Source organism: Cervus canadensis, chromosome 8 (genome assembly GCF_019320065.1).
Source record: "Cervus canadensis isolate Bull #8, Minnesota chromosome 8, ASM1932006v1, whole genome shotgun sequence".
In the NCBI taxonomy this organism is placed as follows: Eukaryota; Metazoa; Chordata; class Mammalia; order Artiodactyla; family Cervidae; genus Cervus; species Cervus canadensis.
In genome coordinates, this window is record NC_057393.1 from 36273354 (window position 1) to 36287452 (window position 14099).

At 44.4% G+C, this 14099-nt stretch overlaps 1 protein-coding gene across 1 annotated transcript; it reads right to left on the bottom strand.

Moving 5' to 3' along the window:
- Positions 1-226: 226 nt before the first annotated feature.
- Positions 227-6134, bottom strand: HHEX (hematopoietically expressed homeobox). The gene is made up of 4 exons (XM_043476884.1): positions 5668-6134; positions 3352-3530; positions 3125-3175; positions 227-1332 (listed from the first exon to the last, which is right to left on the bottom strand). The coding sequence occupies exons 1-4, from the start codon at positions 6032-6034 to the stop codon at positions 1114-1116; spliced, it is 816 nt and encodes a 271-aa protein (XP_043332819.1). The 5' UTR covers positions 6035-6134; the 3' UTR covers positions 227-1113.
- Between the last annotated feature and the right edge of the window lie 7965 nt (positions 6135-14099).

Genomic DNA, 14099 nt, shown 5'->3' on the forward strand with positions numbered 1-14099 from the left:
ATGTGGGAAAGGCCCACATCTACCTTCCAGGTGCTCGCCACCGGTCACCGCCCAGAACCGCCTTCCTGAGACGCCAGCAGCCGCCAGAAGCTGAGAGACACACACCGCCAGGCGCTCCAGACGCCCCTGCACCCGACCCCGCCCCAGCCCGAGCGCCCAGCCAAGCACCCCGGGCGCTGTAAGAGAAGGGGTGGGTTTGTTCACATCCAAGAATGAGAGGTTCAACGAGGTCAGTCGTCCCGCCAACGTATTTATTTTATAGACAAGTTACTCATTTAAAAAAAAAAAAACACATTTTGGCCATTTTTTTTTTTTACAGTTAACAATTATATATACACACATTATAAACATTGTTTAATATAAAACATATCTACAATCTACTTACATTTAATTAACCTGCTACTTCTAGTTCATCTGTGATTAAATTTAGTCACTGATGAGTCAGTTTCTGTGCTTGAACTGGACTGTACTATCCCCTTAACACCTCAGTCAAACAGGTACTAAGTGATAGGGCAAAACAAGCATTTAAGGATTAGCAACTATGTATATCTTTCTGACAAAAAGATACATACATCCCCGAGACAAGAACTTAGAGACAGCTTTGGATTTAAGGCAATACTATAAGAATGTAACGTGTAAGTAAGTAACATTTTCTTTAAAATATTCCAAGGCTGCCTGAATGGCGGGCCCCCTTTCCAAGGCATACCTCTGGATCTGGGATGCTCCTTTGCTTTTCCATTCAGTAGGATGTAGAAACCGATTATAGAAAAGTCATTCAAGAAGCTCCTATTAAAATCTTTAAAGTTATAACTTAAAAATTTAACCAAAAAGTTCAAAATTACTTTTTATAAATAGAAAAAACAATTTTTTTTTTAAAAAGGGGATGAATTTAATCAGGGAAGAGTCCCTTTATCATTCAATCTAAAATCAGTATACAAACTATTTAAGTCAAAATTAAGGTTTCAATGTGAGTTTGTTATTTAGTCAGTGCACCAAATATTTTAGAGATTTCCAGAATACCAGAAAATTGATTCTCTCATAGTTTTCAGGTTCATCCAAGGAGATTTCCTGTAGCAAATACCAGTTTGCGGAACACACCATTGTCAGTGGTCATCATCCAGCATTAAAATAGCCTTTATCGCCCTCAATGTCCACTTCCTGATCAGAATCCTCTGAAATCTCTGATTCAAGGTCTTCCTGGGAGACAGGGGAGGGTGAACACTGAGAGCTATCCAAAGCACCTTTATTCTGTTCACTAGGCAAGTCTTGCCTCTGGTCGCAAGAATTGTCCAAACTTTCCAGTTCTTCTTTTTTATTGTTTTGAGGGTTCTCCTAAAAGAGGATGAAATGGAGATTGGTGGGATGATGAAATATGGAGAAATGAGAGATATAAATCCAATGTCTTTTCATCTTCCATCATCTTTTTTAATTTTTAGTTTATCAAGTGCTTTCAGGTATAATATTTTTATTCAGAAAATATATAGTTATGCTTCTTTCTCACTTGGAAGGTAAAGTTCCTGTCATATCAGAGAACAATTATACTCTTCTTGCCAGATAAGAACAACTAACCACAAATATAACTGTAAATGTATTATGTCAAATGAATACTTAACTCCAGCCCACACCTATGGTATCAAGGTTCTTAAAAGTTTAGGAAGAAAAAGAAATCAGATAACTACAGATACACACCATCTTTATTCTTCAAATATTTAAACCTTACCAATTAACAAAAGTCTTTTAGACATTTAAAAAATATGAATGCTAAATAATGCATTAAGGATAAAGTCTCAAAATTATTAGACTGAATTGTTTTTTATGCATTTTCTGGACTAAGTTTACAAACATACACACATAAATTTGTATAGCAAGTTACATAATCATGGCTAAGAAAAATGCAGAATTGGAAGAATGTTGCCAACTGAAAAGGGAGACAACTATAATGTACTTAAAATCTGGAGGAAATTTCTTGAAAATATTCCCTTATTACACAGGAATCACTATTTTTAAAGTCCCTGATAAACTACCTCTGACCAAGAACTAAGTAAGTTAGTAAATTTTTAATCCTGTTTTTGTCTAAAATGCACATAAATACTAAGGAAAACTATGATATACTGCTAGTTTTTTTTTTTCTAAAGCAAGACTATAGAATAATAGATTTACCAAGCTTTCAACTATGTGATAAGTTACAAGGCTCAGATATTGAGAGGAAACTAGAAATTTTTAAAATTGTGTTAGAATAATGAAATTATAGGAATTTTATTGTTTCAAAGTGTTTTTTTTATAACATTATTGTTTTTAATGGAAAAGTTATGATTGCTAAATTTAAAAATGCATACTGCTTTCAATTTCCCTATCCATTTCAAAAAATCTTGTTATAAACTATATAAACTGGTAAGTGAAAAATTCAGCATTTGTCAGATAACTTTGGAGAAAATATCAGGTTAGGACATCAAAAACAAATCTTTAGCTCTAAGTCAACAGAGCTTCTTTAAAAACTGAATTAGCCTTTACTTTTTATCACATATTACGTAACAAGGTCACTGGAAGAAAGACTGTTAGAAAGTTTAAGCTACTTTCCAAACAGGCTTGGATAGTCTCTTGCTGTTTTTATATTCATTTTAAGAGCTAGAATTAGAGGGAAAATAATTTTTAAACTCTTTGATATTTAATTCTTCTAAAAAACAGTGCAAACAAGACTTAAAGGTGTTTATTTCCTTATATTTACCCTTGAGCTCTGCCTGGTTTTATTATGGCTGTGTAAATAAAAGAAACAATTTTCTCCCAAAGATAACTGCCTAAGTCATTTACTGTCAATTACTTTATCTTTCCTGCGTTAATTAGATAAACAACATATGGGGTTTATAAAACAATTAGCTGGGAGTTTTACTAGCCAGTGTGTGAAAACCCAAGCATAATTGATATAGGAACTGCATTAGGTGCTTTTAGCATTACTGCCGCCTGAACAACTCATCCTGAATTTCAGCAGGACTATTTGCCTTTTTAATCAAGGTGAAGAGGTTAAATAGTCCCTCAAATGACTTTTGCATACAACCTACAACAGGCCCCGCATTGAGATAACATGGTAAAAATATTTATTTCCATAGAAACAGAACCATGTCAATACCTGTTTTAGTCTTCTCCATTTAGCCCGTCGATTCTGAAACCAGGTTTTGACCTACAGAAAAGACAGAAAGAAAACTTGCCACAAGTCCAGAATCCCGAGGGACCTGGGGAGGGAGAAGTTCAGGAGCTTCCGAGCCAAACAGCTGCCGGTGGCCTCACGGTCTCCCTTCTGCCCCGAGACCCCGGCCCCAGGAGACTCGCCGGCCCGCGGCCCGCGAGGCGACTCACCTGCCTCTCGCTAAGCTGCAGCATCTTGGCCAGCCGCTTCCTCTCGGGCGGGGAGAGGTATTTCTGGGTCTCAAACTTCTTCTCCAGCTCGATGGTCTGGTCGTTGGAGAACCTCACCTGGCCGCCTTTCCTTTTATGCAGAGGCCTCTGCAGGAAAGGGCTCCAGAGCAGGGGTTTGCCTGCGGGCCAGAGCGTCTGGGTTAGAGGCGGCCCTGAAGCAGCCCGGCCCACCCGCAGACCGGCCCGCACTGGGGGTGACAAAGAAGGGGAACGGAGGCTTCAGAGCATTCAATCAGACACATTCACATACACCCGTTGAGACCCGGACCCAACAGGCTCCCACCAATACACATCACACCCCAGTAACATCCAAAGCCACACACCTACACTGCATATGCACGAAGATCACGTTCAAATGCCCACACACCCACACACCCATCACACCCAGAGCTAGATACAATCATTTTGATCCCCCAAAGAAGATCCGACTCAGGCTGAGCTTAAAATACCATAACCTCTTTAACCAGTCGCTCTCAGAATGTATACTCAACTAACTTTTTTAGCCTAGAGGACCTGCAGAGGGGTCCTCTCCCTTGGTGAACCACACCTTCCAAAGACCCGTGTGTGCGTTACGTTGGGGGGAGAGGGTCTGTCACACTAGCCAAAGCGTCGCTGCCAGGGGCCGGCGGCCTCGCCACCAGGGAAGCCCTCTGGCTCAGGCGGTGGGTGTCAGTGGAGCTTCCAATCCTGGCCGGAGGGCGCAGGGCCCCCTCTGATTTCACACCCGGCCGGCGGGGGCGGCCAGTTAAAGCCACCCCGTGGGCTATGGCAACATTTCCGCCAATGTGTTTCCTGTTGGTCTATCTCGAAAAACCCTTTGCTTCCTCCTGCGTAGCCCCGAGGAAACCCAGGGCGCGCTCAGTGAAAACGTTTGCCCCCAGGCTCGCCCGGCCGAGGGTCTCCCTCCGGCCCCCGAAGGCGAACAGAGCCACAACAGGCCTGCAGCATCAGACCTTCGAGGATGGAATAAAAAACACAGTAACTTAAAATAAACACACACACACACACACACACACTAAAATGTAATTCCCCCAAAAGTCTCTAGAGCGATGAGAAAGGAAGGTGGAGAACTGAACGAGGGGCCACACCATAATACTGATGACACTAAAAAGTCAATTAATTAAAATGTCAGTTATCTCCAGGGTGCCTACATAAGCTGCCAATAACATAGAGTAGACTTAAAAGCCTGGTGGGCCAAGGCAAGGAGTCGCGTTTTCTGTACCGGAGGCTTCAGAAGCCCGGAGGCCCCAAGGGCCACGGGGCGCGGATCACAGGTGGCTCATTTCTTAGGCCGCGCACTGAGGGGACAAGTCCCGCAAACTTCGTTCGGCCAACGTGTCCGCGCTGCCCTCCCTACTCCAAAGACGGGTGGGTCAGTCAGTCCGTCTGTCCGTCGGTCTTCAGGTCTGCGCTAAACGCTTTGAAAGCGGGCAATGTTGTTTTTTTTTTTTTTGCGAGATTTTGCTTACGTCAGGATTCAGACTGGTGCAAAACAGCCTCAAAAAAAAAAAAAAAAAAAAGGAAGCAACTGGTTATTTTAGCTGCCATAAAGTCACATCCCACACAGAGGAAATGAACAATATCAGAAAAACGGATCCCGGCTATCAGAAGTCGAGTGTTTCCTGAATTTGTCTGTATTGAGGATGTCGATAAAATAATCAGCAGCGTGCACTACTCCGGGGGAAGGGTCTGCTTCATGCAGCCAGGAAAACACTTAACAGCTTCTGAAACCAGATTTACTCCTATCGAGAACTCAAGATTTCCTGTATGAACGGAAAGGGTCAGGCTCTTTCACTGCACAAGCTTGTTGAACCAGGTCCAGTCCCGTAACCACCCGGAGCCCGACAGCTATCCCTGCCCCTCAGGGGCGGCCCGGGGCACTTTGGTACTGCCTTCCCGGTCCCTCCAGCTAAGGGAGCCTCCCAACCCCCGGGAGACAAGCGCCCCCAGGGCTCCTTCGGCCGCCGGCCCCCGCGGCAGCGCCGGCGGTCTGGCCCTGGCCCGCGCGCCCCGACGCCTGCAAGGTGCAGGAAAACTAATCTGAGTCATGGTGCGGTCAGTCTGGGCTGCGCGCCGCCGGGGCCCGCGCCTCCGGTCCCCTGCGCGCGCCCGGCAGCCGCTTTTCAATCGCTTTTGCCTCAACTTTCTATTGCCTCCCCCTCCGCCCCCGCCGCCTCCAGGGCGCTGCCACCTGCCGGGTGGCGCCTTCCTCACCGCCGTCCCGGCTCGGCCCCGCCATGACCCCGGCCGCCTTACCCAGGGGGTCGTGGCGGAGCAGGGCGTGCGTGTAGTCGTTCACCGACCGCGGGAAGGGGTACAGAGGGCCCCCGAAGCCGCCGGGTCCGTAGGCGGCGGCCAGCGCGGCGGCGGAGTGGTGCGAGAAGGCGGGGTGGATCGGCGTGGGCTCGTACACCGGGGCCCGGTAGGAGGACACGAGGCTGGTGAAGGAGGAGTTGGGGGACGGCAGCGTGGGCGTAGGGGTGGGCGCGGCGGGCCCGCGACCCAGGATGTCCTCGATGTAGAACGGCGTCGGGTGCGCTGGCTGCAGCAGCGGCGTGGGCGCGTACAGAGGCACCCCCACGGCGCCCGCCGCCGTCGCCGGCCCGGGGTGCGGGTACTGCATGGCTGCGCCGCGCTCCGGCCCCTCGGAGAGCTGCCGGCCCGCGCCGCGGCGCTACATTTATCCGCGCACCGCGCTCCCGGCGATAGGCTCCGCCGGCCGCGGGGTGGGGCCGCGCTCTCTGGCCCCTTCCTGCCGCCGGGCCCTGCGGCCAATGGCGCGGAGCCCCGGGAGCCGCCTCCCGCCCCCACCCTTGGCCCGCCCCCGCCGGCCGCGCTCTCCGCCCCCGGGACGCGCTCGCTTGCTCGCCGCCTCTGCGCACCCGGCGCCCCGGTGTCCAGCTGCCGCAGACGCTCGGGGCTCCACGCACCCTGGCCCGGGACGCCCTCGTCGGAAGCCCAGGTCCGCGTCCGTCGAGCGAGGCGCGAGGCCAGCAGCTGCCTGCAAGGCGGACTCAAGCGGCCCTAGCTTCGTCAGGGAGGCATCTCCGCCGAAACTGGAGGGCACTGGCCTAGGCACCGGCCCGCGGTGGCGGCAGCCGGCCCGAGCAAGGGGCTGCTGGACTCGGGCCCAGCAGGCGTGGAGGCCACTGGTCCGGGCCGCTCCTTCGCCGGCCTGAGAGCACCCTCCCTTGTCGGCGCACTCCCTGGAGTAACGGTAGCACTGGCTGTGGCCCCGGGCGTCTTTGGAGTGCTCGTAGCGGGAGAGTGCCCTGAGTTCCTGGGGGAGCTCCAGAGAGAAAGAGAGCCACGGCTCTTGCCTGCGTCCCTGTGGGTAAGGACGAGTAGACCTCAGGTGCTCCGGACTCAGGCCTGTCTAGCCCGTGTCATTCGGGGGCCCCGGGGACTCAACAGCTTCCCCGGGGACGCTGGTAGAAGTCTCTTCGGATAGGAATCAAGGGAAGGCCGGGGTCCTACGGCGCCTGGCAGGAGCTGTGCAGTCTTCTCTGACCCCGTGCGGGCTGCTCCATGTCCCCTGTCCCCGGGTCCTGGGGGTCGCAGCTGCGCGCAGTCCCGCTTTCCCGTTTTGCACGTGTTTTCTATTGAAGCGGCGACGCTACCCGGTGTGGCCTCGGCTCTGCGCAGCTCCACTCGCCTGCGGGGCAAGGGGGCATTTTCTTGATTGACGCCCTCCCGCGGTTGTCACACCTCGCGGTGAGCGGTTTCTGCTAAGGTCCTCCGTCAGTCGTGGAATTGGAAAAGAAAAAAAACAACTTACCGGCTTTTTCTATTAAGAGTTTTTATTTACATCTTGGGATTATTTCTCCAACTGCAGCGGGACAGCACTAGGCAGAGTGGGCTGGAAGCCGGATGGCTTGAGTTCGAGTTTGAGTCCAAACTTTGTGAGCAACTACTGTGTGCCAGCAATGAACAGCACAGATGTGGTTCCAGTCCTCGCAGTGGCAGGAAACAAATTTTAACACAGTGACTTACGTCTGCCCTAGGAGGGAGAAGTGGAGAAGTGCGTGATGACCCGAAAGCTGTAAGAGAGGACATCTCCTCCTTGGGGGAGGGAGATGAATTACGGAAGGGAAAGGGTTCCCCAAGGAAGTGATGTTTGAAAAATGAGTAGGTGTCAAGGAACCTGGAGAGGAACTAACATTTCAAGTCCAGAGAATATAGCATTTGAGTGTCCTCAGGACAGCTTTTCAAGTCACCGTCCCTGAGTTTTTCTTATCTGAAACATTTAGCATATAGCCTAAAGGTTTCTAATCTTTTGGGATTGGGATCCTAGGCATCTTTCAAAATCTGATGACAGACAGGAGCTACAAGATGATAAAGTGATAATACAAAGTGATAATATGCTATCATTTCAGTTAAAACGTTGACAGAAGGTAAGAATATTTATCTACACCTTTGCTCTATTATGGAAACTGTCTGTAGAAGGATACACAAAAACCTAGTAACGTTGGCTGTCTATGAAGAGAAAGGTAGGGTTGGAGGGAGAATGTATTGTACGCTTTGTGACAGTTTGGAATTGGAGAATTGAACCGTGTAGATGTATATAAGTAGGTCCTTGAAGGAGTGGCTGATTCTAGGTTGGGGCAGGAAAATACAAGGTGAGCTCCAGGCATCTTGTACCAAAAACCACAGAAAGAAAACAGGAACCAGCTTGAAGGGTCTTCCATTGGCCAAACTTGGGGTCATTTAAGCATCAAAACTATGAATTAAGAGAGTTTATAGTATCACTGCCTATAGTGATACTCAAAGAGAGACAGAAAGGGAGGGTAGATGGTAAAACTGGAAGAATGCTAGCTAACAAGTGATAAAAATCAGAAAATGTAGTAATTTGTTCAACAATCACTGGACACCAAAATCATCAAGGGAAACATTGTTAAGGATGAGGATTTTCACAAGGTCTCATAGTGTCATCCCAGATTGATTGGATTCTGGATTTTTTTAAGCTATAAAAGACATTTAGGAGGATAATGGGCAAAAACTGAATAGGAATTGTATGTTAGATGACATCATTAGTGTTCACTGTTTTAGATGGGGTAATGGTATTGCAGGTGAAATATCCTTATTCTGGGAGGTACAAGCTAAGGTACTGGGGTGTGAAGAGTCATGAAACCTGCAAGTTACTTTCAAATTGATACACAAACATATATACATATATATATATGTAAAGATAGAGATGAACCAAATTAAAAAATTATTCATTTGTGAATTTAAGTGAAGAGCACACAGATGTTCATTGTACTAGTTTCAGCTTCCCTGTAAGTTTGACCTTTTTGAATACAAAAACTTTTTAAAAGTATGAATTTATGTTTAAAAATGAAAACACTCTCAAGTCTTTTTAAAAGGTAAAATCATTTGAATTATTTGTTAAATCTGCATACAAGTTTAGGTAGTGCATCCTCCTGGAAACCATCTGTGGCCGGCCATTTGCAAATCTTTGGTCTCTCTGGGGTCTGGTTTGATGTTGTGTGCCCCACCAGACCCCACCCCACCCCCAAGTCATAATTCTCCTCACAAGGTGATGGAGAATTCAGGCAGGTGCTGGGAGACTGTGACATGAGGGGTATGTTCTTCTGAACCAAGGATAGAGATGGGATTTGGGGACAAAAAAAGAACAATGATTATGTTAAAGGACTTCAGAAGTTATATTTGAGCCTTCAAAGATTGGGACCTCAGGAAACTAACCAGGTGACTGGGATTATTATTTTGTCACAAAAATTTTCTCCCTCATCTTTGTTTTGCGCCTTTTTCCTGCCCCTTCTACCTAGCACATAATTGAGATTATTACTCCAATTCATTTAATGCCCTTACAGTAAATCACTAGTGAGCCTTCATTCTTCATCTTCATAAATGAGTTTATGAGTATGAGTTTATAGTTTATTCTGTACATGACTCAGCCACAAGCCAAAAAGATCTAAGTCTACAAGCATTCCAAAAATAAATATTAAAATACTAGAGAAATAATCACTAATATAGAAAAAGGAAGCATCATTCCTTTCTTTGATTTAACCACAGATCCTGTGAGGTGATGGGAGATCTTATAAGGCATTGGTATAACATTCCAACTCAGCTACATAATCCTAACCAGCAAATTGAAGCACTTAATTCTGTTAAGCTATATAACACCACCTCTTCTAAATCCAGTCGTCAGATCCATGTTCATTTCACTATAGTTAAAAAAAAAATTACAACCACATTTGTGAATGTCACATTCATTGAACTACATAATTTTTAATATCACTTGTGTAAGTTTTATAGTTTGTTTTATTGTTTTAAAAGTCATTTGGGGCTCTAAAAGAACTAGATTTTTCCAAAGTTGTCCTTATAATTTTTTTTCTCCCAGTCAGAACCAATAAAACAAAACTGTTGTAGCTATTTAATTCAAAATCTCTTGGAGTTTCAATATTTTTTCTCTGCTGGATACTAAAACCAATAAAGCTACATGAGATTTTAATTATATTCTGAATTTAAAAAGACTCTTTAAAAATTTGGCACCATTTATTTTAGTCACTACTATTGTGTGAGATACCAAACTTTGTAAGAAGAGAAGGTGGTTCTTACCTCTAGTTTATCTAGGAACAGCTTTAGTAAAATTTTTGCAACTTATTTTCAATAATTAAATGTACATAGAAGTAAAACTTCAAAGTAACTATATCTTGAGAGCATGAATGGATTTTGTAGAACAATGTAATCCTGTTTTTGCTTATACTAAAAGTTTTATTATCTTCAGCCATTGGAATGACTAAATCATTTAGTAAATCACATATTGAATCATTGTATTATATTTTATTTAAAATTTGATAATATCTAATTAGTGTTTTAGGGTTTTACTGACTTACAAGAAGCAACTATGATCAAAAGAAATATTTTGTCCCTGTCATGAATAGGATCAGCGCTCTGGAATACACAGGCAACAGACATCACGACGTTGCTTCAGTGGTGGTCACATTTCACATACTATCATGTACTTTACATAACACCATAATGTGGATAAATTTTACCAACCATTGAGCTTTGGGTGAAGTTTATGATATTTATTTGCTTAATTTAAAAATGATGAAGAATTCAATAACAAAAAGAACACTTTTTTAAATGGGCAAAAGATCTGAATAAACGTTTCTCCAAAGAAGATACACAAATGGTCAATAAGCACGTGAAAAAATGTTCGATATCATTGATCATCAGGGAAATGCAAATGAAAACCACAATTAGATACCACTTTATACACGGTAAGATAGCTATAGTAGTTTCTTTAAAAAGAAAAAAGGAACGTTGGTAAGCATGTATAGATTTAGAATCCTATACATTGCTGGTGGCTGAAATGAAGCCGCAGCTGTGGAAAACAATCTGGGAGTTCCTGAAAAGGTTAAACAGGGTTACTGTATGACCCAGTAATTCCACTCCTAGGTATACACCCAAGAAATGAAAATGTTTGTCCATACAAAAACTTGTACACAAATGTTCACAGTAGAAATATTCATGACAGCCAAAAAGTGGAAACAGTCCAGATGTCCATGTACTGATGGATGAATAGATGTATGTCAAGCAATGGAATTATTATTTGGTAATAAAAGGGAAAAACATACTGATGCAGCTACAACATGGATAAACTTAAACATTTTGCTAAGTGAAAGAAGCCAGACACAAAAGACCACATTTATGTTTATATGAAATGTCCAGAATAGGCAAATCTGTACAGACAGAAAGTAGATTAGTGGTTGCCTAGGGCTAAGGAAGTTGGAGGTAACTGAAGGGTGACTGCTAATGTGTAGTTTCTTTTTGAGGTAGTGAAAATGTTCTAGAAGTTATTATAGTGATAGTTATAAAATTTTGAGAATATCCAGAAAAGAAAATATTTAATGGGTGCATTATATGGTGTGAATTATATCTAAGTAGAGTTGTTACATTATTTTTTTTTTAATGATGAAAGAGTATCACATGAAAGTCAGTAACGTACCCTATAATAAACTCCCAGGCAATAGTCCTTGAGAAAGAACCAGAAATGATGAACCAGGATTCATGCTGTGTGGACCATGGGCCCTGTCTGTTCAGTGCGCCAACCTTTTCCCCTGGCCCTGTGTTCCTTCATTTGCAATCTTTTACCAGGCAGGTGCCCTTCTTTCTAATCACACCCTAGAAAGGAGAGAAAGAGGAAGTTTATTACCAAGGAACCAAATAATCCAAAGAAAAAATTAAAGCCAGTTCGCACTCTGGTTCTGATTTTTTTTTTAATTTTCGTGAAATCATTTGAGATCTTATGGGCACAAAATTCCACTGTCCTTAACTCTAAGGAATACTCTAAAGATTATTTTCTGAGACAAGGAAAAGGCAACAAATTTCATGATTCCCAGACCACAAAGGAGTTGCAGGTCTTATTCAGCAGGACTGTGGGGGTCATAGAGAAATCTTCAGTTCAGAGAGGTGAAGTGGAAACATTTTGGAAATCCTAAGTGTGGGGATCACTGAGAGCTGGGGTGAATGACCTCCTGGAAAATTAAGTGCCTTATGGTTAAGAAACTGTGAGCGGCCTACAGGCACTCATTCTCTTGCTTGGCATTGACCGCGTCTCAGATGAAACATAATCTGGCTTCCCAAGGACACATTTTTCCCCCAGCTGTGAAATGGGCCTGAAATACTGAGTTGTTTCACACAACTCATCAAAGAAGTCTGAGACTATTAGGAGAGGTGGGGAATATCAATTATGTGAAGTTTTGACCTGAAAGGGAAATTCCTGCCTGAAGTTATAGGTCCCAAGAAACTGGTAACATCAGTAGCCTCGAAGGCAGCTGCATGGTGGTGCAGACGTAGGAGTGGGAGTAAGAATGAGATTGGAAATGGCTTTAGGCTGTACTTTGGTACTTTTTGAATTGTGAACACAGTTCCTGAAACTGTGTCTGGCGTGTAGTAGGTGCTCAATAGATATTTTTGAAAGGGTGAATGGAGTCAAACAAACATAATTTTTTAATTCAAGCTCTGCCATTTTTACTGTGAACTTTGATAAGTTTCTTAACCATTTTGGGGCTTCCCAGGTGGCACTAGTGGTGAAGAACTCAGCTGCCATGTCTCAGGAGACATGGGTTTGATCCCTGGGTTGGGAAGATCCCTTGAAGGAGGGCATGGCAACCCACTCCAATATTCTTGGCTGGAGAATCCCCATGAACAGAGGAGCCTGATGGGCCACAGTCCATAAGGTTGCAAAGAGTTGGACACAACTGAAGCAACTTAGCACACACTGACCTGGTACGTTCTCAACTTCCTTCTTTCTGAGAGGAGTAGAATAAATATTGCCTACCCACTCCAGTGTTCTTGCCTGGAGAACCCCAGGGACGGGGAAGCCTGGTGGGCTGCCATCTATGGGGTCGCACAGAGTCGGACATGACTGATGCGACTTAGCAGCAGCAGCAGTGCAAACAATAAGCACTGAAGAACTTAGTTTAGCCCATCTTTCCTTCTCCCTCAGTGAACACAAGCAATTTTTGGTTGATTGATTTTTAACCTCATAAATTATGCAAAATACTATTTGCATGGCTTATGTTGAAGAAAAAGGGAATTGATAACAGAGGCAGGGCTATATATTTCCTAAATTGTTGCTAGTTGAGGAAAGATCATTTTGATTTGTTCCTCTTCTGAGTTCAGGATCTTGGTTATTAGAACCTTGTATCACTCAGCCACTTAAGCTAAAAAGAGAAGAGTCGTGTTTGAGACAGGGAAGAGGGAAGAAGAGAGAAGAGGGATTGAATGATTGAAGTGGAAGTAATGTAAGGGAATTCCCTGGCAGTCCAGTGGGTTAGGATTACGCACTTCCACTAAAAAAGGCACAGGTTTGGAGGTAAGATCCTGTATGCTGTGCAACAGGGCCAAAAATAAGTAATAAAAATAAGAAGTGGAAGTAGTATAAAACAGGAAACAAGAACATGAATGCCAGGTTGATTTGGGGTGCTGAACTTAATGAAATAGGATATAGTCCCCAAGACTGGAGAAGACTAATGGTTCCTAAAGAGCAGAAGCTCTATCTTGGTCATCCCTGTCTCCCATCAGCACCCATCACTGTCCCCGCCCCAAGATGGCGTCATCAAATATGGGTCCATGACCATCACCCCAGCACTTCTGGGAGAGAGAACAGAGCTTGACAGGCTGATAGCCCAACCCTGAGTACAAAACGGGTTTTCTGGGCTTCTAGGGAGAACAAGCAGAGCAACCAGAGATCAAATTGCCAACATCCGCTGGATCATAGAAAAAGCAAGAGAGTTCCAGAGAAACATCTATTTCTGCTTTATTAACTATGCCAAAGCCTTTGACTGTGTGGATCACAATAAACTGTGGAAAATTCTGAAAGAGATGGGAATACCAGACCACCTGATCTGCCTCTTAAGAAACCTTATGCAGGTCAGGAAGCAACAGTTAGAACTGGACATGGAACAACAGATTTTTATTATTTATTTTTGGCCCTGTTGCACAGCATACAGGATCTTACTTCCAAACCTGTGCCCTCTTTAGTGGAAGTGTGGAATCCTAACCCACTGGACTGCCAGGGAATTCCCTTACATTACTTCCACTTCAATCATTCAATCCCTTTTCTCTCTTCTTCCCTCTTCCCTGTCTCAAGGAGTACATCAAGGCTGATATTGTCACCCTGTTTATTTAACTTATATGCAGAGTACATCATGAGA